At 43.4% G+C, this 24,273-nt stretch overlaps 1 protein-coding gene across 1 annotated transcript in view; it reads right to left on the reverse strand.

Annotated features, from left to right (window-relative positions):
* Nucleotides 1-24,273, reverse strand: part of LOC139375800 (collagen alpha-1(XI) chain-like) — a 212,842-nt gene that overhangs the window by 47,430 nt on the left and 141,139 nt on the right. The window contains exons 32-43 of the mRNA XM_071117670.1: nt 23,908-23,952; nt 23,743-23,796; nt 22,534-22,578; nt 22,297-22,350; nt 19,369-19,476; nt 18,615-18,722; nt 17,213-17,302; nt 15,460-15,513; nt 5,659-5,766; nt 5,387-5,494; nt 1,397-1,450; nt 387-440 (exon numbers count right to left, since the gene is read on the reverse strand). Of these exons, the coding sequence (XP_070973771.1) occupies nt 387-440; nt 1,397-1,450; nt 5,387-5,494; nt 5,659-5,766; nt 15,460-15,513; nt 17,213-17,302; nt 18,615-18,722; nt 19,369-19,476; nt 22,297-22,350; nt 22,534-22,578; nt 23,743-23,796; nt 23,908-23,952 (882 nt within the window). The remainder of the gene's footprint in view (nt 1-386; nt 441-1,396; nt 1,451-5,386; nt 5,495-5,658; nt 5,767-15,459; nt 15,514-17,212; nt 17,303-18,614; nt 18,723-19,368; nt 19,477-22,296; nt 22,351-22,533; nt 22,579-23,742; nt 23,797-23,907; nt 23,953-24,273) is intronic.

Below are 24,273 nucleotides of genomic sequence, written 5' to 3' on the forward strand. Positions count from 1 at the left end.
CTGTGTGGTTGTACTGTGTGGTTGCACTGTGTGGTTGTAATGTGTAGTTGCACTGTGTGGTTGTAATGTGTAATTGCACTGTGTAGTTGTACTGTGTGGTTGTACTGTGTAGTTGTACTGTGTAGTTGCACTGTGTGGTTGTACTGTGTAGTTGCACTGTGTGGTTGTACTGTGTAGTTGCATTGTGTAGTTGTACTGTGTAGTTGCACTGTGTAGTTGCACTGTGTGGTTGTACTGTGTAGTTGTACTGTGTAGTTGTACTGTGTAGTTGCACTGCGTAGTTGCACTGTGCAGTTGCAGTGGAATAACAAGAGAGGGGTGAGTTGAGGGGTGACAGTTCGGGGTTGATGAGTTTGGTGAGAGGTTAAAGGTGAATTAATACTCACGGCAGGACCAGGAGCTCCGATGACACCTTGAAGACCAGATGGCCCAGGAGGACCCTGCTCACCACCACCGAAACAGAGAGGTTAACAACAGGGACAGAGACACAGTTAGCGACAGTGCCTTCACATGCTTAAGCACTACATTTATCTGTGGTTACTTTTATGATTCTAAATGAGCTGTCCCCAACAATGGACGACCTTAAGGTAATTTGAGGCGACTGCAGGGCTGGCCCTAGCGAGATTTGGTTGGGGGGGGGGCCCTACCTCGCAGCAAAACATTTTAGTAGCCCACCCACTGGAATGACAGTGGAGAGGATTAGTTTTAAAGTACATTTTCTGCAATTCAAAAAAGAAATTCCATGTTTTCCGAGTTTAGAGAAAATGTAGCAGTGTTTTGTCTTTTTAAAAGCAAGTTTTCTGTAATTCTATACACTTTGCCATGGGACGAAGAGAACATCTGGCATTTGTGCAACACATTTCATGCAATTCTACTCCTTTTGCCCTGGGGCAGAGCAATTTTTGTTTCCCAGGTTTAGAGCTAATTTCCTGCGATTATACACATTTTGACCTTGACTTTACACCATGTTAATATGATATCTGAGTGAGAGTGACTAACAAAATCAATGCGGGCTCCTGGGCACACGCTCTGCGTGCCCGATGGGAATTCGGCCATGATTACTACAAGTTTAGATAGCCGGCTAGACAAATTTACCAATCAAACATTTTTTTGCCGACACTAATTGAGTGACTCTCAGTGACTAAAATAACATTACAAAAACTGCTGAAGGAAAACCACATTTCGGGAATTGCATCTTGTGTATTCTACTATTCTTACTCTCAACAGGAAGTTGAGACCCAGACTGATATTTATTTTATTTTGGTCAGGGCCTCTAGGTGACTTCCTTGGATGTTTTCTCATCCTCCGGTCTTTGCACCAGTAAAGGCTTGTCTCTGATTTCGGGTGAAGTTTCTCTAGACATTTCCTACACGAGGAAAATGTGATGAGAACTCACCTGTTCACCCTTGTCTGCTTTGCTTCCCTTCTGGCCAGGCTCACCAACCTCTCCCTGGGACAGAACACACAACAACAGTTATGATAATGATACCTATACATAGTCTTTATACTGTATAGAGCTAGGAATCAAAGACGCTTGAAGTCCTATTTTATTATAGCTCCTCATAAAATCATTTCTGCCTCGCTGTTTAGTCAAGTCCAATATTTTCCAACTGTCACCTTTACTGAGATTAGGTGGTAAATATTATTTGTGGAGATTTTAATTTGATTGGACAACAAAGACCCTGGGTTGGTGTTTGCAATGAATTGATTACTTGGCTCGGTCTATCCCTCTATTGGCACTCCCACTGTCACGCTAACGCTATGGAGGACGTGATAGGGATCTGAAATGTGTGATGGGTGTGTGTGTGTGTGTGTGTGTGTGTGTGTGTGTGTGTGTGTGTGTGTGTGTGTGTGTGTGTGTGTGTGTGTGTGTGTGTGCACGCACACGTGCATACAACTGCCTCTGCTAAAACATTTTCACACCAATCCATCACCATAACTTAACATGTCATCGACACAAATAATATCTGCAATGTAACACTGCTAACCCACATACTACACTACTGCACTATACTGCACAGTTAAACTACACTACTGCACTATACTGCAGTTAAACTACACTACTGCACTATACTGCACAGTTAAACTACACTACTGCACTATACTGCACAGTTAAACTACACTACTGCACTATACTGCAGTTAAACTACACTACTGCACTATACTGCACAGTTAAACTACACTACTGCACTATACTGCACAGTTAAACTACACTACTGCATTATACTGCACAGTTAAACTACACTACTGCACTATACTGCAGTTAAACTAAACTACTGCACTATACTGCACAGTTAAACTACACTACTGCACTATACTGCACAGTTAAACTACACTACTGCACTATACTGCACAGTTAAACTACACTACTGCACTATACTGCACAGTTAAACTACACTACTGCACTATACTGCAGTTAAACTACACTACTGCACTATACTGCACAGTTAAACTACACTACTGCACTATACTGCAGTTAAACTACACTACTACACTATACTGCAGTTAAACTACACTACTACACTATACTGTACAGTTAAACTACACTACTGCAATATACTGTACAGTACTATACTACACCACACTACAGAAATATACTGTACAGTTAAACTACACTACTGCACTATACTGCACAGTTAAACTACACTACTGCACTATACTGCAGTTAAACTACACTACTGCACTATACTGTACAGTTAAACTACACTAATGCACTATACTGCACAGTTAAACTACACTACTGCACTATGCTGCAGTTAAACTACACTACTGCACTATACTGCAGTTAAACTACACTACTGCACTATACTGCAGTTAAACTACACTACTGCACTATACTGCACAGTTAAACTACACTACTGCACTATACTGTACAGTACTATACTACACCACACTACAGAACTATACTGTACAGTTAAACTACACTACTGCACTATACTGCACAGTTAAACTACACTACTGCACTATACTGCACAGTTAAACTACACTACTGCACTATACTGCAGTTGAACTACACCACTGCACTATACTGCACAGTTAAACTACACTACTGCACTATACTGCAGTTAAACTACACAACTGCACTATACTGTACAGTACTATACTACACCACACTACTGCACTATACTGCACAGTTAAACTACACTACTGCACTATACTGTACAGTACTATACCACTATACTAAACTACACCACTGCACTATACTGTACAGTTAAACTACACTAATGCACTATACTGCACAGTTAAACTACACTACTGCACTATACTGTACAGTACTATACTACACCACACTACTGCACTATAATGTACAGTACTATACCACTATACTAAACTACACCACTGCACTATACTGTACAGTACTATACTACACCACACCACTGCACTATAATGTACAGTACTATACCACTATACTAAACTACACCACTGCACTATACTGTACAGTACTATACTACACCACACTACTGCACTATACTGTACAGTACTATACCACTGTACTAAACTACACTACTGCACTATACTGTACAGTACAATAGTACTATACTAGACTACTGCACTATACTGCACAGTACTATACCACTAATAGTACACTACTGCACTATACTGTACAGTTAAACTGCACTACTGCACTATACTGTACAGTACTCTACCACTAATGCTAAACTACACCACGGCACTATACTGTAAACTCCTATACCATGAATAGTACACTACTGAACTATACTGCACAGTACTATACCACTAATAGTACACTACTGCACTATACTGTACAGTACTCTACCACTAATGCTAAACTACACCACTGCACTATACTGTAAACTCCTATACCATGAATAGTACACTACTGAACTATACTGTACAGTACTAGACCACTATACTAAACTACAGTAGTACACTAAACTGCACTACTGCACTATACTGTATAGTACTATATATAGTGCAGTAATGTAATGTATTATAGTATAGTACTATATTACTATACTATAATACATTACATTACTGCACTATACTGTACAGTACTATACTGAACTACACTACTGCACTATAATGTATAGTACTATACTACTATACTATACTACTGCACAATACAGTACAGTATTATACTACTATACTATAATACAGTACATTACTGCACTATACTGTACAGTACTATACTAAACTACACTACCGCACTATATTGTACAGTACTATACTACTATACTAAACCACAATACTGTACTATGCTGTACGGTACTATACTACATTACTGCACTGTACTGTATACTACTATACTACATTACTGAACTAGACTACTATAATATGCTACATTGCGCTATACTGTACTACATTATACTATACTATGTTACTGAACTGTACAGTACTGTTCTACATTACTTCATTATACTACTATACAATATTACTGAACTATACTACTATACCATGCTAAATTACTGCGCTATACTGTACTACATTGCTGAACTATACTATACAGTAATATACAACATTACTGTGCCATACTATAGAGTACTATACTACATTAGTGCACCATACTACTATACTATGCTACATTACTGCACTATACTGTACAACATTACTGAAATATACTGTGTAGTACTGCATTATACTACAGTATTATATTACATGACTGCACTATACTGTACAATATTACTGAACTATACTGTACAGTAATATACTACACTACTGAACTATACTACATTAATATACTACATTACTGCACAATACTGTCCAGTACTGTACTACATTACTGAACTATACTACAGTACTATACTACATTACTGCACACTACTGTACAGTACTGTGCTACATTACTGCACTATACTGTACAGTACTGTACTGCATTACTGCACTATACTACAGTACTATACTACAGTACTGCGCTATACTACGGTACTATACTACAGTACTGCACTATACCACAGTACTATACTACATTACTGCGCTATACTACATTACTATACTACATTACTGCACAATACTGTACAGTACTATGCTACATTACTGAGCTATACTGTGCAGTACTGCACTATACTACAGTACTATATTACATGACTGCACTATACTGTACAATATTACTGGACTATACTGTACAGTACTGTACTACATTGCTGCACTATACTACATCACTATACTACATTACTTCACTATACTGTACAGTACTATACAATATTATTGAACTATACTACAGTACTGTACTACATTGCTGCACTATACTACAGTACTGTACTACATTACTGCACTATATTACAGTACTATACTACATTACTGAACTATACCGTACAGTACTGTACTACATTACTGAACTATACCACAGGGCCACAGAGGATTGTCTACAGTATTACCTTGTCCCTGTCCTCTCCAGGGGGCCACAGAGGATTGTCTACAGTATTACCTTGTCTCCATCCTCTCCAGGGGGGCCTTGGGGGCCTGCAGGGCCAGGAAGACCAACAGGACCTTGGATACCGTCACGACCAGCTGGTCCCATGGGGCCTTTCTCTCCCTGTGGGGACAGGAGAGAACGAGTCAACATGTGGCCATAATAGACAAGAACATCTCTTATCCTTCATCCTCTTATATTAACACAACCAGATACAGTAAAATAGTTTTGCGATTTTAAAAAGGCAGATATTGAAGTTATATGTCCAGGTGTGTGTGTGTACTCACCGGGCCTCCCTTCTCTCCGGCTGGTCCAGGACCTCCCTGAGGTCCGGAGCGTCCTGAAAGACCAATGGCACCTCCGGGACCGGCAGCACCTCTCTCTCCTGGAGAACCCTGCCAGCCAACAAAGACATCACCATCATCATCATCATCATCATCATCAACAGGAGCCAATCTTCTAGCACCTTTTGAGTGTCTTTCGAGTTTTATTCCAATACACAAGAATACTATTTAGACTGAAGGGAATGTATTGGTCATCATTATAAGTGGTATGCTAGTGTAACGGACATCAACTTGCTTAGCGTGTAGCGCTTCCTCCTGATTCCGCTCACATCGATGCTCAAACCCAGGACCTCTGCTCTGCTAGCACACCTGACTGCCCTCCCGAAGCGTCTTACCAGTCAAGTTACAAAAATTCCGTCAGAGCAAGTGACGACACATCAATCCGAGGAGTAAGTTTCACGCGTTCCCATGTGCAGTAGTTTGGGATATTGGAACGAAGGCGAAGACTCAAAGTATGAATATATTCCAAACATAGACGGGAACTAATGTCATGAAACGGAGACACTCTTTCAGCACCTCAGCTGTGAGTCAGTGTTTTCATTCAAAATGTCAGACAAAAAAACACATTCCATTATTACAGGATTCTTTCAAGCTTCACCCTATTGACATTCCTCTATCGGAGACCGTGAGTGTGTTTCGTTTTGTATTTGATGGGGACACACACGGACGGGCCAATGAAGATTTCTCTTCTAGCCCTAAAAGCGCCAACAGGGGTAAAAAAAACTATCCTAATTTCAACCCCCTTTTTTAAAAATCCTTCTGAAATGGTAGGTCTTTGTTAAGATACTAGTAATAAAAAAAAACTAAAACATTTGACCAGGATTTCTGTGTTAATATGGAGGAATGAAAAATAATTAATATGTTGTATACTAGTCAATAGTCCACTTTGTGACAAAAGCACCAAATTTGGCACAGAGTTTGATTTGGCTGAGAGGTTGATTTGGTAAATAGGTTGATTTGGTAGAGAGGTTGATTTGGCAGAGAGGTTGATTTGGCTGAGAGGTTGATTTGGCAGAGAGGTTGATTTGGCTGAGAGGTTGATTTGGCAGAGAGGTTGATTTGGCAGAGAGGTTGATTTGGCACAGAGGTTGATTTGGCAGAGAGGTTGATTTGGCACAGAGGCATATACCCTGAAAACATGTGAAGACACCCCCAGATTTGGCTCCTAGGAGGTGAGGCAGCCACTATGACTCAAAAATAACAAAACAAAAAAACGTAAATACATATCTAGCTTGCAGTCAATGTCTCTAAACAAAGAGTAGAGTCTCATATTTCAGATGCTGAGTTAATAGTCAAAGTTACAGCTAACAGTCTGCACCGGCGCCCATATCGCCCATATCGGTAACCGTACTTGTATGTCAGATTAGCAGATAAAAAATAGCCAATTTCTCAGCCTCTGAGTATCACAGAAACACTTTGAATTAATTACAGAGAAATGTTCATAAAAAGTAGCTATGGATGAAATCGATCCAAATATCTGTCAAAAACATGAAAAATAGACAAAAACATGAATTTCGAAACATCAAATTTGACTATAAATTTGTGAACATTTTAACATACAATGCATGTACATTATCAGTCAAAAGGTTGGACACACCTACTCATTCGGGTTTATCTTTATTTTTACTATTTTTCTACATAGTATAAAAATAGTGAAGACATCAAAACTATGAAATAGTTTCAGGAAACGTCGAGGGTCAGGAGTTTTGAAAGTAAACCTTTTTTATTTTATTAACCTCTAGGGCGCAGCATCCCCCTGGAGAGGACGGGGACAAGGTAATTTTGGATGAAAAAGCATGCCCAAATTAAACTGCCTTCTACTCAGGTCCAGAAGATGGGATGTGCATATAGAAAACACTTTAAAGTTTCCAAAACTGTTACAATAATGTCTGTGAGTATAACAGAACTGATTTGGCAGGCGAAAACCTGAGAAAAATCCATTCAGGAAGAAGGATTTTTTTGTTGTTGTTGTAGTGTTCTATTCGATGCCATTACAGTATCCATTGACTTAGGCGTCAAATTGCAGTTCCTATGACTTCCACTGGATGTCAACAGTCTTTAGAAATTGTTTCAGGATTGTATTCTGAAAAATTAGGGAGAAAGAGCAGTCTGAATGAGTGGACCCTGCCGTGTCACAGAGCTTTTTCATGAGTGCGACCGAGAGAGTGCCTTTCTTGTTTAACTTTTATATTGACGACGTTATTGTCCGGTTTAAATATGATTGATTATTTAGGCTAAAAACAACCTGAGGATTGAATATGAACATTGTTTGACATGTTTCTATGAACATTACGGATACAATTTAGATTTTTTTGTATGCCTGTTGTGACTGCGCTTGAGCCTGTGGATTACTGAAGAAAATGTGCGAACAAAACGGAGGTTTTAGGATATAAAGAGAGACTTTATCGAACAAAAGGAACATTTATTGAATAAATTAAAGTCTTCTGAGTGCAAACATATGAAGATCATCAAAGGTAAGTTATTCATTTTATCTCTATTTCTGACTTGTGTAACTCTTCTACTTGGCTGGTTTCTGTTTGTAATGATTTGTCTGCTGGGCTATGTTCTCAAATAATCGTAAGGTATGCTTACGCCGTAAAGCATTTTTAAAATCTGACACCGTGGTTGGATTCACAAGAAGTTAATATTTTAACCTATGTAAAATAGTTGTATTTTTTCTGAATTGTTATAATGAGTATTTCTGTATTTGAATTTGGCGCTCTGCAATCTCACTGGATGTTGGCCAGGTGGGACACTAGCGTCCCACATACCCTAGAGAGGTTAAAATGATTTTTTTGGGGGGGGGCAGAAATGCCTTCTCGAACATGTGAACTTTCATGTGCCTTAATAACAAACTTGTATGCCTTCTGTAAATAGGAATACAATTGTCAATTTACGAGCCTAATTGGATTAGCCACAGAAAAAGCCAGGAACCTTCCCGCTAGCCATGATTGGCTGAGATAATGAGTGGGCTGGACATGCCGAGAGATGAGTTTGGATTGGTCTGCCATGTAGCATGCTTCTGTCTACTGTTCAGTATGGTCAGTCTTGTCTAACGAGGATTTAATTTTTTTTATTGTGTGGTAAAACTACCGAGTTTTGAAATGAGTGGAATTAGAGTATGATAGCTAAAGAGATGGAGAAAATGCGTGTCTCCAGATTACATCTTTAAACTAAGTGCAAACGTGGCATCTGTGACAGGGAGACATGTCAATACATTAATTATGTATTCGGGTAAGATAGTCTAGCGTTACGTGTACGATCTTATTATGCCATTTGCATTGCTAGTTATAGCCTAATGTTAGCTAGCTAACATTGAACCTGGTTGGTTAGCTACCTGCAGATTCATGCAGGGTAGTAACGTCATGAGTTGGGATTATGGGTCTTTGTTTAGCTAGCTAGCTAGCTACATGTCTTAATAAAATATTCCACTGTGCAAGTAGCCATTCCACAATCACCCGACTTCAACTCAAGTGAGGTGGTTTGGGATGAGTTGGACAGCAGAGTGAAGGAAAAGCAGCCAACATGTGCTCAGCGTATGTGGGAACTCCTTCAAGACTGTTGGAAAAGCATTCCTCATGAAGCTGGTTGAGAGAATGTCAAGAGTGTGCAAAGCTGTCATCAAGGAAAAGGCTGGCTACTTTGAAGATTCTCAAATATAAGATATATTTTGATTTGTTTAACACTTTTTTGGTTACTATGTTTTTTCAAAGTTTAGATGTCTTCACTATTATTCTACAATGTAGAAAATAGTAAAAATAAAGAAAAACCCTGGAATGAGTACAGGTGTGTCCAAACTTCTGACTGGTACTGTATATATGTATAGTGTAATTGATATGTCTATAGATATGTATAGTGTAATTGATGTGTCTATAGATATGTATAGTGTAATTGATATGTCTATAGATATGTATAGTTAATTGATGTGTCTATAGATATGTATAGTTAATTGATGTGTCTATAGATATGTATAGTGTAATTGATGTGTCTATAGGTATGTATAGTGCAATTGATGTGTCTATAGATATGTATAGTTAATTGATATGTCTATAGATATGTATAGTTAATTGATGTGTCTATAGATATGTATAGTGTAATTGATATGTCTATAGATATGTATAGTGTAAATGATGTGTCTATAGATATGTATAGTCTAATTGTTTATTGATGTGTTCATGCAGGGCTCATCTGTGAAAGAGACTGTGGTCTCAGCATGAATCTTAAATAAAGGTTGAATAAAATAAAGAAATAGTTATGAGAGTATGGGTGACTGTTAATGTGAACAACCATCCAATTAGTAGTAGTATTTTGAAAGGAAATGTAAAAAAACATGAATGTTATAAATGTATTGTTCTATTCATCGTTATCACATCAATTCAGGCAATGTATCAATATGGATTTAATGCACACAGTTACTACCACAGACACACAGTTACTACCACAGACACGCAGTTACTACCACAGACACGCAGTTACTACCACAGACACGCAGTTACTACCACAGACACGCAGTTACTAGGCAATTTATACCACAGACACGCAGTTACTACCACAGACACGCAGTTTACCACAGACACACAGTTACTACCACAGACACACAGGCACACAGTTACTACCACAGACACGCAGTTACTACCACAGACACGCAGTTACTACCACAGACACGCAGTTACTACCACAGACACGCAGTTACTACCACAGACACGCAGTTACTACCACAGACACGCAGTTACTACCACAGACACGCAGTTACTACCACAGACACGCAGTTACTACCACAGACACGCAGTTACACCACAGTTACTACCACAGACACTCAGTTACTACCACAGACACGCAGTTACTACCACAGACACGCAGTTACTACCACAGACACGCAGTTACTACCACAGACACACAGTTACTACAACAGACACACAGTTACTACCACAGACACGTAGTTACTACCACAGACACACAGTTACTACCACAGACACACAGTTACTACCACAGACACGCAGTTACTACCACAGACACTCAGTTACTACCACAGACACGCAGTTACTACCACAGACACGCAGTTACTACCACAGACACTCAGTTACTACCACAGACACACAGTTACTACCACAGACACGCAGTTACTACCACAGACACGCAGTTACTTACCACAGACACTCAGTTACTAGACACACAGTTACTACCACAGACACTCAGTTACTACCACAGACACACAGACACTCAGTTACTACCACAGACACGCAGTTACTACCACAGACACGACACGCAGTTACTACCACAGACACGCAGTTACTACCACAGACACGCAGTTACTACCACAGACACGCAGTTACTACCACAGACACTCAGTTACTACCACAGACACTCAGTTACTACCACAGACACACAGTTACTACCACAGACACACAGTTACTACAACAGACACACAGTTACTACCACAGACACGTAGTTACTACCACAGACACACAGTTACTACCACAGACACGCAGTTACTACCACAGACACGTAGTTACTACCACAGACACTCAGTTACTACCACAGACATGCAGTTACTACCACAGACACGCAGTTACTACCACAGACACTCAGTTACTACCACAGACACACAGTTACAGTTACTACCACAGACACGCAGTTACTACCACAGACACGCAGTTACTACCACAGACACTCAGTTACTACCACAGACACACAGTTACTACCACAGACACTCAGTTACTACCACAGACACTCAGTTACTACCACAGACACTCAGTTACTACCACAGACACGCAGTTACTACCACAGACACGCAGTTACTACCACAGACACGCAGTTACTACCACAGACACGCAGTTACTACCACAGACACGCAGTTACTACCACAGACACTCAGTTACTACCACAGACACGCAGTTACTACCACAGATACGCAGGCACGCAGTTACTACCACAGACACACAGGCACACAGTTACTACCACAGGCACACAGTTACTACCACAGCCACGCAGTTACTACCACAGACACGCAGTTACTACCACAGACACTCAGTTACTACCACAGACACGCAGTTACTACCACAGATACGCAGGCACGCAGTTACTACCACAGACACACAGGCACACAGTTACTACCACAGGCACACAGTTACTACAACAGACACACAGTTACTACAACAGACACACAACCACAGACACACGGCCACAGACACACAGCCATAGACACAGACACAGACACAGACACACAGCCATAGACACAGACACAGACACAGACACACGGCCACAGACACACAGCCACAAACACACAGATACACAACCACAGACACACAACCACAGACACACATCCACATACACATAGCCACAGACACACAGCCACAAACACAGACACACAAACACAGACACACAACTGCAGACACACAATCAAACACACACAAACACATAGACACACAAACACATAACACACAAACACTACTCGAACACCCACACCATGTTCTGACTAAACGCAACGCACACTTCTCCCTGCAGCTGAACGCCGACTGATCCGCTGCTGAGAAATCGATAAAGGGAAAAATCTAATTGCTTGTATGAGTGAGTGTTTGTGTAAGTGTGTAGGAACTTAACGGAGTCATACAATTAGAGGTGAATTTACTGAGTCATACAATTAGAGGTGAATTTCTCTGACATTGTTGTGGTAAACAAAAATGTATTTTCAGGATATCCAGCCGTCGCTCAGCACTCAGTGTTTCCTTTTCAAAAGAATCTCCGCACATTCAGAACCCTCAGAATCAGAATGGTTTCCTTTGTTCAGAAGTGTATTATAAATGCCATCCATTCTCACATTCAGAACCCTCAGAATCAGAATGGTTTCCTTTGTTCAGAAGTGTATTATAAATGCCATCCATTCTCACATTCAGAACCCTCAGAATCAGAATGGTTTCCTTTTCAGAACCCTCAGAATCAGAATGGTTTCATTTTCAGAACCCTCAGAATCAGAATGGTTTCCTTTTCAGAACCCTCAGAATCAGAATGGTTTTCTTTTCAGAACCCTCAGAATCAGAATGTTTTCCTTTTCAGAACCCTCAGAACCAGATTGGTTTCCTTTTCAGAACCCTCAGAATCAGAATGGTTTCCTTTTCAGAACCCTCAGAATCAGAATGTTTTCCTTTGTTCAGAAGTGTATTATGCATGCCATCCATGCCATCCATGCCATCCATTCTCACATTGGTACACTAGAACATGACAATGCTTCAAATTGAACACTCATTTGTTCAAAGAACCCCCTTAGTTCCATTATGCATGCCATGCATATCCCTCCTCTCCTCTCCTCTCCTCTCCTCTCCTCTCCTCTCCTCTCCTCTCCTCTCCTCTCCTCTCCTCTCCTCTCCTCTCCCCACTCTTCTGCTCCTCACCTCCTCTCCCTCTCCTCCTCCAAAGCTGCCTGTCTGTCATTCAAACCCATAAGAGATTCTATTCTCACCTTCCAGACAGCCACTCCAGACAGCCACTCCACTCCAGACAGCCACTCCAGACAGCCACTCCACTCCAGACAGACAGCCACTCCACTCCAGACAGCCACTCCACTCCAGACAGACAGCCACTCCACTCCAGACAGACAGCCACTCCACTCCAGACAGCCACTCCACTCCAGACAGACAGCCACTCCACTCCAGACAGACAGCCACTCCACTCCAGACAGCCACTCCACTCCAGACAGTCACTCCACTCCAGACAGACAGCCACTCCACTCCAGACAGCCACTCCACTCCAGACAGACAGCCACTCCACTCCAGACAGCCACTCCACTCCAGACAGACAGCCACTCCACTCCAGACAGCCACTCCACTCCAGACAGACAGCCACTCCACTCCAGACAGACAGCCACTCCACTCCAGACAGCCACTCCACTCCAGACAGACAGCCACTCCACTCCAGACAGACAGCCACTCCACTCCAGACAGCCACTCCAGACAGTCACTCCACTCCAGACAGTCACTCCAGACAGCCACTCCAGACAGTCACTCCACTCCAGACAGCCACTCCAGACAGCCACTCCACTCCAGACAGCCACTCCAGACAGTCACTCCACTCCAGTCACTCCACTCCAGACAGCCACTCCCCTCTAGACAGCCACTCCCCTCTAGACAGCCACTCCACTCCAGACAGCCACTCCACTCCAGACAGCCACTCCACTCCAGACAGTCACTCCAGACAGCCACTCCACTCCAGACAGCCACTCCAGACAGCCACTCCAGACAGACAGCCACTCCACTCCAGGCAGCCACTCCACTCCAAGCAGTCATTCCACTCCAGGCAGTCACTCCACTCCAGGCAGTCACTCCACTCCAGACAGCCACTCCACTCCAGACAGCCACTCCACTCCAGACAGTCACTCCACTCCAGGCAGCCACTCCAGACAGCCACTCCACTCCTGACAGTCACTCCACTCCAGACAGCCACTCCACTCCAGACAGCCACTCCACTCCAGACAGCCACTCCACTCCAGACAGTCACTCCACTCCAGACAGCCACTCCACTCCAGACAGCCACTCCACTCCAGACAGCCACTCCACTCCAGACAGCCACTCCACTCCAGACAGTCACTCCAGACAGCCACTCCAGACAGCCACTCCACTCCAGGCAGTCACTCCAGACAGCCACTCCAGACAGCCACTCCAGACAGCCACTCCACTCCAGACAGTCACTCCATACAGCCACTCCAGACAGCCACTCCACTCCAGACAGTCACTCCAGACAGCCACTCCAGACAGTCACTCCACTCCAGACAGCCACTCCAGACAGCCACTCCACTCCAGACAGACAGCCACTCCAGACAGCCACTCCACTCCAGACAGTCACTCCAGACAGTCACTCCAGACAGCCACTCCACTCCAGACAGTCACTCCACTCCAGACAGCCACTCCAGACAGAAACCAGCCCTGTTTCTAGCTGACAGTCATAAACCATAAACCTGACCTGCCTACCAGCCTACCAGGCTATAATCACACCTTATTATGGACCAACCACCTGCCCTGCTTACCAGCCTACCAGGCTATAATCATACCTCATTATGGACCAACCACCTGCCCTGCCTACCAGCCTACCAGGCTATAATCACACCTCATTATGGACCAACCACCTGCCCTGCCTACCAGCCTACCAGGCTATAATCACACCTCATTATGGACCAACCACCTGCCCTGCCCTGCCTACCAGCCTGCCAGGCTATAATAACACCTCAATTTGGACCAACCACCTGCCCTGCTTACCAGGCTATAATCAGACCTCATTATGGACCAAGCACCTGCTCTGCCTACCAGGCTATAATCACACCTCACTATGGACCAACCACCTGCCCTGCCTACCAGCCTACCAGGCTATAATCACACCTCATTATGGACCAACCACCTGCCCTGCCCTGCCTACCAGCCTGCCAGGCTATAATCACACCTTATTATGGACCAACCACCTGCCCTGCCTACCAGGCTATAATCAGACCTCATTATGGACCAAGCACCTGCTCTGCCTACCAGGCTATAATCACACCTCATTATGGACCAACCACCTGCCCTGCCTACCAGCCTACCAGTTTATAATCACACCTCATTATGGACCAACCACATGCCCTGCCTACCAGCCTGCCAGGCTATAATCACACCTCATTATGGACCAACTACCTGCTTAACCTCTTCAAAGCCTCTAAAAGTGTTGCTCCGAGTCTCTGTGGGGCGTGAAGCGATGACATAACCATGGTAACGTCATACTTACGATGGGGCCTTGGGCACCCTGTGGTCCTTCGCCTCCCTTCAAACCAGCTGGACCCTGGAAGGAGAGAACGAGAGAGGAGAGGAGGGTTAGACTTTTAACCATTTGTGTCTGGAAGACAGAAAGAAAGTGTGTTGCTGGGCATATGCATTCATGAGTGTGTGCGTGTGTGTGTGTGTCTGTGTGTGTGTGTGTCAGTGAGTATTTGAGTGTGTGTGTGTGTGTCAGTGAGTATTTGAGTGTGTGTGTGTGTGTCAGTGAGTATTTGAGAGAGAGAGAGAGAGTGTGTGTGTGTGTGTGTGTGTGTGTGTGTGTGTCAGTGAGTATTTGAGTGTGTGTGTGTGTGTCAGTGAGTATTTGAGAGTGTGTGTGTGTGTGTGTGTGTGTGTGTGTGTGTGTGTGTGTGTGTGTGTGTGAGTATTTGAGAGTGTGTGTGTGTACTAATCCACAGTGTATTATAATCCTGGAAGAACCCTCTCAACCAAAATTGGAGAACAAAAACCCAATTTGACATTTTTCTCAGTGTTTTCATTGAGGAAATGTATGAGTCTGCTGTTAATGATAATGGAGAGGATTTTCCTGAGGTTGCTGTTGATGCATATCCCACGGTAGTTATTTGTCTCCACTCTTGTGGATTGGGGGTGGGGGGGGGGTCGGTCATTGGTTCCAAATTTTGGGAAAGACGCCAGAGCCAAGGATGATGTTATAGAGTTTTAGTGTAGCCAATTGGTATATTTTATCATTTCATTGTGGGTACCATCAATACCACAGGCCTTGTTGTGTTGGAGGGTTTTTAGTTTAGGTTTTTGCTATAGAGCCAAAAAGATTGGAGAAGTGGTTTACCCATACATCTCTGTTTTGGATAGATAACTCTTCGTGTTGTTGTTTGTTTAGAGTTTTACAATTTTCCCAGAAATGGTTAGAGTCTTCAATTTCTGATTTCTGACATGCTGTTCCTTCTTTTTCTGTAGTGTATTTCTGTATTGTTTTAGTAATTCACCATAGTGAAGGTGTAGACTCAGGTTTTCTGGGTCTCTATGTTTTTTGGTTGGATAGGTTTCTCAATTTCTTTCTTAGGTTTTTGCATTAAATATCAAACCATTTTTCATTGTTGTTAATTTTCTTAGGTTTTCTGCTTGAATTGTTTTTATTTGATAAGGAAGCTGAGAGGTCAAATATACTGTTGAGATTTTCTACTGCCCAGTTAACACCTTCACTATTACAGTGGAACGTTTTGTCCAGGAAAAGGGATTGAATTAATTGTTTTTGGTAGGTTTCTACAACACTTTCCTTCCGTCTATATAATTTCTTAATATTGTGTAGTTTCTTTGGTTTTGATGCCTCATGATTGAGCAAAGCTCTGTTCAGGTTGAAGTAGACTGTGACCTCTCTCTCTCTCTCTCTCTCTCTTGTTTCAATTCAAGGGCTTTGTTCCCCCTCTCTCTCTCTCTCTCTTGTTTCAATTCAAGGGCTTTGTTCCCCCTCTCTCCTCTCTCCCTCTCTCTCTCCCTCCCTCCCTCTCCCCCTCTCCCTGCTGTGGCCCAGAGAGGACATAATGGTAACTGTAACGGCTCCTATATCTCTAATGAGGAGCAGTGTGTGTGTGTGTGTGTGTGTGTGTGTGTGTGTGTGTGTGTGTGTGTGTGTGTGTGTGTGTGTGTGTGTGTGTGTGTGTGTGTGTGTGTGTGTGTGTGTGTGTGTGTGTGTGATAGCTGTTTGGAGCTGGGTGTATCTGTAGATGGGAGCTGTGTCTTACGTTAGCCCCGGGAAGACCTCTCTGCCCTGGGAAGCCCCTGAGCCCGGCTGGGCCAACCTTTCCAGACGTTCCCATAGGACCTGGGTCACCCTGGAGGAGAGATAGGAGAAAAAGTTGAGACAGAGAATACATAGTCTGTCAATTGCTGTAGGTGCATATTAACGAAAACGATCATGAACTAATTTTCCTGTCTGTATTATACAGTATCTGTATTGGTATTAGTAACAACAGAAATTTGATCTTGACAAGCAACACGAAATGACTGTAAAGTCTGAATATGTCTGTAAAGTGGCTCTGGATCAGAGAGTCTGCTAAATGACTCACTTCTGTAGTGTCTCTGGATAAGAGAGTCTGCTAAATGACTCACTACTGTAGTGGCTCTGGATCAGAGTCTGCTAAATGACTCACTACTGTAGTGACTCTGGATAAGAGAGTCTGTTAAATGACTCACTACTGTAGTGACTCTGGATAAGAGAGTCTGTTAAATGACTCACTACTGTAGTGTCTCTGGATAAGAGAGTCTGCTAAATGACTCACTAGTGTAGTGTCTCTGGATAAGAGAGTCTGCTAAATGACTCACTACTGTAGTGACTCTGGATCAGAGAGTCTGTTAAATGACTCAAATGGAAATGAAATTCCAGTACAGAATAATAGACCAGTGACTGTTATTCGGAGGGGCACCACTTTTCTACCTCTCTCACTTCCCCAAACCACTCCAGTCTCTCTCTCTCTGTTATATTCCTGGGCCAAGATAATCCTGAGCCAAGATAATCAAGTTAAGAGGACGCTACTTTACTGTTCCTTTCTTTGTTTGCTTTCAGCTTAAATCATAGAGGTTAGTACTGTACTGAGTGCTGCAGCAATCATGCAATCTTCATCTCTCTCTCTCTCTCTCTCTCTCCCTCTCCCTCTCTCCCTCCCTCACTTCTCTCTCACTCTCCCTCTCTCTCTCACTCTCTCTCCTCTCTCTCCTCTCTCTCTCTCTCTCTCCCTCTCTCTCCCTCTCTCCCTCCCTCTCTTCTCTCTCACTCTCCCTCTCTCTCTCTTATCCTAAGAGTCTGTGCCACCTACTCCACATTCACACTTTGAATGTCAATCTAATAATCATCGTCTTCAAGTACATTTTTAGAAGTCATTTGAAAAGAGGTTCTTGGAAAATAACCTGTTGCTTTTTTTCTGTCAAAAAAAGATGGATTCTCAATATTTAGTCAATTGGGGTCATCTGTCAGATACCTGGAAGTGCTATTAGGTTTCCATGACGACAGTAAACGTTGTTGATTGTTCTTGTTCTGGCATTTGAATAGACAGACAAAGCCCATTTACCACGAATGGTATGTTCTTGCCCTGGTCTTGTGCTTTGGCCGGGTGAAACCATTGTCGAGTCATAAGGGAGTTTGTTTACCTTTCCTCCTTCTTTCCCAGCAGATCCAGGTAAACCTTGCTCTCCGGGGGGTCCAGGGGAACCAGGGTGTCCTCTCTCTCCGATGCCGCCGGTCTCTCCCGTTGGTCCCTAACGGACAGACAAAACACCAGCGGGGATTGTTGAAAGACCGGGACAATCTCAAAGTATGTAAAGGAATCGTAAAAATTTCATCAAACTGGATTTATGTCAGACACCATAAAACGCATTTCATTTTTACAATCATTGTCCAACAAGTGTTTAAAGGCCTTGATAGTTTAATTATAATATGCCATATAAATCTCTAAACTTATTTTTGTTTTGTTTTATAGTGTCATTATTAAATGTTCCAAGGCTAATGTTGTTCCTAGATTTAGAAAATAAATCAACATTCATAGATCAAACATTATCCTTTAGATCTAGCACAGAAAATATTTTAATAGTTTAAGCAAATAATCCCCGGTTTACAAAAGGCTCATTCATCCCCCCTCCTCTCCCCTGTAACTATTCCCCAGGCCGTTGCTGTAAATGAGAACGTGTTCTCAATCAACTTACCCGGTGAAATAACAAATAAATAAAAACATATATATATTGCAGAACAATGATTCAAAGATATATATTTTTTTAAATAATTTACCAGAAGGTTTTATTCAAAGTGACTTATGTGTTCATATATTTTGTACGTGTGGGTGGTCCCAGGAATCGAACCCACTATCTTGGCATTGCAAGCAACATTCTCTACCAAATGCTACCTTACCTGAGGTCCTACAACCCCTCCAGGCCCAGGTGGGCCAGTCTTTCCCTGGAAACCTGTCTCTCCTCTCTGTCCAGGGTGACCAGGCAGTCCGTCTTTACCAGGGGGGCCCTGAGGGAGATGAGATGGACAGGTTCAGTTAGTAGGGACCACATGGATGAAGTCTTTACCATGGGGGCCCTGAGGGAGATGAGATGGACAGGTTCAGTTAGTAGGGACCACATGGATGAAGTCTTTACCAGGGGGGCCCTGAGGGAGATGAGATGGACAGGTTCAGTTAGTAGGGACCACATGGATGAAGTCTTTACCAGGGGGGCCCTGAGGGAGATGAGATGGACAGGTTCAGTTAGTAGGGACCACATGGATGAAGTCTTTACCAGGGGGACCCTGAGGGAGATGAGATGGACAGGTTCAGTTAGTAGGGACCACATGGATGAAGTCTTTACCAGGGGGGCCCTGAGGGAGATGAGATGGACAGGTTCAGTTAGTAGGGACCACATGGATGAAGTCTTTACCAGGGGGGCCCTGAGGGAGATGAGATGGACAGGTTCAGTTAGTAGGGACCACATGGATGAAGTCTTTACCAGGGGGGCCCTGAGGGAGATGAGATGGACAGGTTCAGTTAGTAGGGACCACATGGATGAAGTCTTTACCAGGGGGGCCCTGAGGGAGATGAGATGGACAGGTTCAGTTAGTAGGGACCACATGGATGAAGTCTTTACCAGGGGGGCCCTGAGGGAGATGAGATGGACAGGTTCAGTTAGTAGGGACCACATGGATGAAGTCTTTACCAGGGGGGCCCTGAGGGAGATGAGATGGACAGGTTCAGTTAGTAGGGACCACATGGATGAAGTCTTTACCAGGGGGGCCCTGAGGGAGATGAGATGGACAGGTTCAGTTAGTAGGGACCACATGGATGAAGTCTTTACCAGGGGGGCCCTGAGGGAGATGAGATGGACAGGTTCAGTTAGTAGGGACCACATGGATGAAGTCTTTACCAGGGGGACCCTGAGGGAGATGAGATGGACAGGTTCAGTTAGTAGGGACCACATGGATGAAGTAGACGATAACCATGAACTATTTTACTTTGTACCATCAACAATTTTAAAGTAGAGGGAAGGGTACTTACGTTAGGGCACTTAGGTCTTGGGAAGGGTACTTACGTTAGGGCCCTTAGGTCTTGGGAAGGGTACTTACGTTAGGGCACTTAGGTTCTGGGAAGGGTACTTACGTTAGGGCACTTAGGTCCTGGGAAGGGTACTTACGTTAGGGCCCTTAGGTCTTGGGAAGGGTACTTACGTTAGGGCCCTTAGGTCCTGGGAAGGGTACTTACGTTAGGGCACTTAGGTTCTGGGAAGGGTACTTACGTTAGGGCACTTAGGTCCTGGGAAGGGTACTTACGTTAGGGCACTTAGGTTCTGGGAAGGGTACTTACGTTAGGGCCCTTAGGTCCTGGGAAGGGTACTTACGTTAGGGCCCTTAGGTCCTGGGAAGGGTACTTACATTAGGGCCCTTAGGTCCCGGGAAGGGTACTTACGTTAGGGCCCTTAGGTCCTGGGAAGGGTACTTACATTAGGGCCCTTAGGTCCCGGGAAGGGTACTTACGTTAGGGCCCTTAGGTCTTGTGAAGGGTACTTACGTTAGGGCCCTTAGGTCTTGGGAAGGGTACTTACGTTAGGGCCCTTAGGTCCTGGGAAGGGTACTTACGTTAGGGCACTTAGGTTCTGGGAAGGGTACTTACGTTAGGGCCCTTAGGTCTTGGGAAGGGTACTTACGTTAGGGCCCTTAGGTCTTGGGAAGGGTACTTACGTTAGGGCCCTAAGGTCTTGGGAAGGGTACTTACGTTAGGGCCCTTAGGTCTTAGGAAGGGTACTTACGTTAGGGCCCTTAGGTCTTGGGAAGGGTACTTACGTTAGGGCCCTTAGGTCCTGGGAAGGGTACTTACGTTAGGGCCCTTAGGTCCTGGGAAGGGTACTTACATTAGGGCCCTTAGGTCTTGGGAAGGGTACTTACGTTAGGGCCCTTAGGTCTTGGGAAGGGTACTTACATTAGGGCCCTAAGGTCTTAGGAAGGGTACTTACGTTAGGGCCCTTAGGTCTTGGGAAGGGTACTTACGTTAGGGCCCTTAGGTCCTGGGAAGGGTACTTACACTAGGGCACTTAGGTTCTGGGAAGGGTACTTACGTTAGGGCCCTTAGGTCTTGGGAAGGGTACTTACATTAGGGCCCTTAGGTCTTGGGAAGGGTACTTACGTTAGGGCCCTTAGGTCTTGGGAAGGGTACTTACGTTAGGGCCCTAAGGTCTTAGGAAGGGTACTTACGTTAGGGCCCTTAGGTCCTGGGAAGGGTACTTACATTAGGGCACTTAGGTTCTGGGAAGGGTACTTACGTTAGGGCCCTTAGGTCTTGGGAAGGGTACTTACATTAGGGCACTTAGGTTCTGGGAAGGGTACTTACGTTAGGGCCCTTAGGTCCTGGGAAGGGTACTTACGTTAGGGCACTTAGGTTCTGGGAAGGGTACTTACGTTAGGGCACTTAGGTCCTGGGAAGGGTACTTACGTTAGGGCACTTAGGTTCTGGGAAGGGTACTTACGTTAGGGCACTTAGGTTCTGGGAAGGGTACTTACGTTAGGGCCCTTAGGTATTGGGAAGGGTACTTACATTAGGGCACTTAGGTTCTGGGAAGGGTACTTACGTTAGGGCCCTTAGGTCCTGGGAAGGGTACTTACATTAGGGCCCTTAGGTCTTGGGAAGGATACTTACATTAGGGCCCTTAGGTCCCGGGAAGGGTACTTACGTTAGGGCCCTTAGGTCCCGGGAAGGGTACTTACGTTAGGGCCCTTAGGTCCCGGGAAGGGTACTTACGTTAGGGCCCTTAGGTCTTGGGAAGGGTACTTACGTTAGGGCACTTAGGTCTTGGGAAGGGTACTTACGTTAGGGCCCTTAGGTCCTGGGAATCCAGCTGGCCCCTGGGGTCCTTGGGGTCCCTGAGATAAAAGAAGAAAATATGAACTTTAGAAAACCTCAACCCTCATCACATGTGACTCCCCATTGGGCTCTTTCACAAACAAATCAAAAACATCTCAGTGATTTGTATCTCATAAGGAAGTTGGTCAAAGACAATGCCCTTTTATTAAGGATTGACTGGAAAAACACAGACTAGAACTCACTCTCTCTCCTGGTCCACCTGGAGGCCCGTCATTACCTGATGTTCCCTGTGGAGGCAACAGATACAGATACATAGTCAGATACAGAGACAGTCAGATACAGAGACAGTCTGATACAGAGACAGTCTGATACAGAGACAGTCAGATACAGAGACAGTCTGATACAGAGACAGTCTGATACAGAGACAGTCAGAGACAGTCAGATACAGAGACATAGTCAGATACAGAGACATAGTCAGATACAGAGACAGTCAGATACAGAGACAGTCAGATACAGAGACAGTCAGAGACAGTCAGATACAAAGACAGTCAGAGACAGTCAGATACAGAGACAGTCAGATACAGAGACAGTCTGATACAGAGACAGTCTGATACAAAGACAGTCAGATACAAAGACAGTCAGAGACAGTCAGATACAGAGACAGTCAGATACAAAGACAGTCAGAGACAGTCAGATACAGAGATAGTCAGATACAGGGTCTGATACAGAGACAGTCAGATACAGAGACAGTCAGATACAGAGACAGTCTGATACAGAGACAGTCTGATACAGAGACAGTCAGATACAGAGACAGTCAGATACAGAGACAGTCTGATACAGAGACAGTCAGAGACAGAGACAGTCAGAGACAGAGACAGTCAGAGACAGAGACAGTCTGATACAGAGACAGTCTGATACAGAGACAGTCAGATACAGAGACAGTCTGTGAAGGTTAGTAATGAACACACTACAGACAGAGACTGTCAGAGGTCAGAGGTCAGAGTCATTGACATTGTACTGTATTATGTATAGTGACAACAGGTGATATGGAAAATACATTCTGTGTGTAAACTAAAGAGATAATAATAATAATAACAATAATAATAATAATAACAACAATAGTAATAATAATAATAACAATAAAACATATAAATAATAATAATAATACAAATATTTTTAAAAATTGCAATAATAATAATAATCATAATGATCATAATAATAACAAAATTATAATACATTTCACTTGTACTTTTCATTACACAGTTATCTAAACAAATACAATTCAAAAAGATACCTTTAGAATCAGGTAAAATAGCAGTATTGTGCTAGGTTCTAAAATACAACTTCAACTGGGAGGACTACGAGAAGGACAGTCTGTAGAAGTGGGTTTTAAGGCCAGTTTTTTAAAAAAAATGGATGATTAAAATATGATACTTGAGTTAGAGACTGACCTTAGCACCTGGCTTTCCAGTTGGTCCCCTGGCACCTCTTCCACCACGGGGACCCTAGATTACAGGAACACAGAGATGACCAATCATCATCTAGCAACTCGGAGATGGTGTTGTGTTAGAGAGAGAATAGACTGCGGACCGACTGATGAGTTTCCAGGATCTTACCGTTGGGCCACGTTGTCCCCTGGGTCCGGATTTACCAGCGATACCCTGCAATACACAACCACACAAGCATTTTATTTATTCATGAGACCAAGGGTTCAAAGCATAAACACTGTTATACTGACAAAGAAAGAAAACTGCATCATTCTATAGTTAAATATATTGACAGAAAACCTTTTTGCAAACAGTAATTATAGATTAATCTATTCACACAGATGAAGTTTAGATCTCCAAGAAAGTCTTAAAAGTCTTTGAAACATTCTACAGCTCAGAGAAGACAAGACTCCTCCACTGCTCTGTGGGTTTAGAGTCAGAGCTACACCTTTCAGAGAAATAAAGAATCAAATCAGAGCAAGCTGTAAGGAGATA

Source organism: Oncorhynchus clarkii, chromosome 20, assembly GCF_045791955.1.
Source record: "Oncorhynchus clarkii lewisi isolate Uvic-CL-2024 chromosome 20, UVic_Ocla_1.0, whole genome shotgun sequence".
In the NCBI taxonomy this organism is placed as follows: domain Eukaryota; kingdom Metazoa; phylum Chordata; class Actinopteri; order Salmoniformes; family Salmonidae; genus Oncorhynchus; species Oncorhynchus clarkii.